This window comes from Helobdella robusta, assembly GCF_000326865.2.
Source record: "Helobdella robusta unplaced genomic scaffold HELROscaffold_37, whole genome shotgun sequence".
In the NCBI taxonomy this organism is placed as follows: domain Eukaryota; kingdom Metazoa; phylum Annelida; class Clitellata; order Rhynchobdellida; family Glossiphoniidae; genus Helobdella; species Helobdella robusta.
Window position 1 is genome coordinate 1,694,036 of NW_008704785.1, and position 3,781 is coordinate 1,697,816.

Consider the following 3,781-nt stretch of genomic DNA (forward strand, 5'->3'; position numbering starts at 1 on the left):
TGATGTTAAAAGCTCAGTGATAAATTCATCGAAGATAAGAAGATGAATGACAGTAAGAGTGATGACGAGAGGACAGCTGATAAAAAAGCAGACGAAAAGCATCAGGACCACGTGATCAGTAATAAATCAGATTTCAAATTCAGACGTAAACAGGATGACACTAAAAATGACGTCATCAAACATGATGCTGTTGCAGACGTCGTCGTCGTTGTACCCGATGCAGCTGATGCTAAACCCTTCAAAAGCGTGAAGCACAACAACTTCACTAGCAACAATATATTCCTGAATAACGATAGCAACTTGATTAACAAAAGGAATAAGGATGATGCTAGTCCGGATTCATCCAAACATCCGTCTGATACAGCAGCAGCAGTAGTAGCATCAGCAGCAGCACCACATAAAACCCCGTTAGCACCCTCGCTCACTAATTCATTCCTACCTCCTGTTATTAAAAATGTGAAAGTTTTATCAGCAACATCGCCTGAGACATCATCGGCCTATAATTCTCTGGAAAAAACCAAAGATGTTGAGAAAAAATCTGAAATGGAAGCCAAAATTGAAACTAAAATTGATAGTAAAATTGAAAGTAAAGCTGAAGCTGAGCACACTTCCCAGCCAGCATCGAAACCGAAACTACCGGAATTGAAATCAGTCGAGAGATTTGTGAAAAAGATAGATGAAAATGATAAAAAAGAAAATAAGGATGAAGAACTGGCGAGACGCAGCTTCAAGAGTAGCGGCGTTAAAATGAGTTCGAAATCCTTTAAATACCCTCATGTAGATAATCCCGAATCAGATAATCTCAACAAGTTTGGCAAGAAGACCAACAGGTTGAATTCGGTTGATGCCGCTGAATCTCAGGCAACTGCTGCAAACGCTTCATCGACTTCTTCTACAACCGCATCACTGCTGCCCTCGTGTACGCCTGCTCACTTCTCTAGAAACAAAGAGTCTTTAGAATCAGCAACAACTGTGCAATCAGCTGCCGAGAAAGTTAAAGAAAATGACACAATACCATCTCAGCCATCTACATTTTCGTCCTCTTCGTCCTCTTCTTCGCATCCTAATGATGCTTTTGAGAGCAGAAGAAACATGTTCGGCGCTAGATCAGTCAAGCCCACTGTCAGCACTACCGCGTCATCATCGTCGTCGCCATCAACAGCTGCTACTACATCGCCGATATTGCAACCCTCAGTAAACACAACATCTACTACACCGTCTGAGAACAAAACCTCACCCAACATAGCTAAGAAGCCAGCCAATCAACTTCGCTCGGACAAACTGCCATCATCCTCGACAGCCAATGACAAGCAAGATCATGCAGCTCCTGTCCAATCAAATTCTAATATTACAAAAAAGGAATTCCCTGGCAAGCAAATAACCCCAGGAGCCCCTGGTTCACCCCCTCCTGAACCATTCAAACCATCGTTGCTTGCCTCCAAACAACCAGCTGCAAAATTCGGCAGTTTTAAAGATAGAGGCACTAATAAATCTCCGTCGTCGTCAACAACAACAACATCATCCTCTTCGTCGTCATCAGCAACAACTACAACGTCTGCAGCTGCTTCGACAGCTGCTAAACTGAATGCCACATCAACAGCTACAACAACAACATCAGCAACAAATGTTATAGTATCATTGAAAGATGTTAAGCTGAACATCTCCCCTATAGAAAAGAATGGCGCCAATAAGGTTTCAGACGTTCAACTAAAAACTGTCACCACTAACAACAACAACAACTCCAACAACAACAATAATAATAATGCCCCATCGAGAGATAAATTTCCAATCGCAGCAAGCAGAAATCTCGCGCCAACAACTTCTACAGACAATAAAAACAACAGCAAAACAGCAGCAACAACAACAACAACAGCTTTTGAGAAGACGAACGATCCCAACAACGGCAACAATGTGAACGCTGTCTGCAGTAGTAAGAACCTGTTTAAAACCACATACACTGCCAACCTCAGCAAACCTAACGCCAGCAGTACAACCAATGTTAATCATAGCAATGCTACTACTGCTGCTACTGCTACTACAGCTACTACTGCAAGTAACGCTAGTGGTAATGCTAGTAGGGATGTTACTAGTACTGCTAAAAATAGCGCTACTGATGCTATAAATAAACTTCGGAAAACTCCAGCTTCTGCCGGCTGGAAAACAGTTTGAAAAATGAAATAAAAGAAAAGTAAAAGAAGGAGTGACAAAGGATGAAAGAAAGAGAGACAGGCAGAGAGAGAGAGGAGAGGAGAGAGACAGATAAAGATAGAGAGAGAAAGGGGGAGGGATTATATCCTAGTTAGAGTTTAGATGTGAGATAGTTTAGTTATAATATCTTGTAATATTAGTAGTAATTTGACCTAATGTGTATATAAATAACACTAAAATATGTATGTGTGTGTGTGTGTGTGTGTGTGTGTGTGTCCCTCTGTGTGTGTGTGTGTGTGTGTGACTGTGTGTTTGTGTGCGTGTTTGTGTGCGTATGTGTGTGTGTGTGTACATGTATATACCAAGATGAACGCGAAAATATCATGTTTCCAGTAACCAACATTCAACTATTTATCTATCACCACCACTATCTATTCTTCCATTCATTCATTTGTTTACGTTCATTTTCACCTTCTATGAATTATATTATCGACTGTACATACGCACGTGTATGTATGTGCGTATATATATATTTTATACATATTATTATATATTTATATATATTTATAGAGAGAGAGAGAGGGAGGGAGAGAGAGAGAGGGGAGAAAGAGAACCATCATTATTACCATCATTATTATATTTTATAGGTATTATACATTTATTATTATCAATCAATAAAAATCCATTTCAATTGTAATTCCATTATACATGATTATATACCACAAAATTATATATATATATATATAATTATTAAACAAATAAATTTATATATGTGTATATATATGCTATCTTTTATTAGATGTTTTAATTATATGTATATATATATATGCATATATATATATATATATATATATATATATATATATATATATATAAAATATATATAAAAGGCATATTTGGCACATGTTGTATCTTTGTGTGAGTGTGTACCTGTACGTATATCTGGGATTGTGTGTCTATGTATGTGTCCATTTGTTTGTGTATGTATGAATCTATGTATATGTGTTTGTCTGTGTGTGTGTGTGTATACATACATATATATATATATATATATATATGTGTGTGTGTGTGTGTGTGTGTGTGTGTGTGTGTGTGTGTGTGTGTGTGTGTGTGTGTGTGTTTTGTCAGCTTATTAGTTTTCTCTGCACCGTTCTCTAATACTCTATCAACTACATGTTTTGTTATAATCGCGATATTTCAATATCATCGTTACCTCCATAAAAAAAAGAAGATATATACATATATGCCATTATGTATGAACTTTTATCTTTTTTTGTATCTTTTTGGTATCATCTGGTATCTTTTTGGTATCATTTGGTATCTTTTTGGTATCTTTTTGTATCGCATTATTTCTTTTAAAATTCACAATTACGATATTTCACTTGAACGGAGTAAGGATGTGCTTTTCATTTCTGAATATTCCTCGTATTAAATTCAATCAATCAGTTTATTATTGATTAGTTAATTATATATATATATATATATATATATATATATATATATATATATATATAGAGAGAGAGAGAGAGAGAGAGAGAGAGAATTTTAATTAACTCTTCTTTTTTTAATTAATAATTTTAGTTAATTTAGTTTTAATTAAATTTTTTTTAATTAAGATGATGTTTTCGTTTTT

The 3,781-nt window shown here is 36.0% G+C and overlaps 1 protein-coding gene across 1 annotated transcript in view; it reads left to right on the forward strand.

Moving 5' to 3' along the window:
• HELRODRAFT_192738 (hypothetical protein) overlaps positions 1–2,169 on the forward strand; it is a gene marked incomplete at both ends in the record, with an annotated part of 4,635 nt that extends 2,466 nt beyond the window's left edge. The window contains one exon of the mRNA XM_009023637.1: positions 13–2,169. Coding sequence (XP_009021885.1) covers positions 13–2,169 — 2,157 coding nt within the window. The remainder of the gene's footprint in view (positions 1–12) is intronic.
• Positions 2,170–3,781: the final 1,612 nt, after the last annotated feature.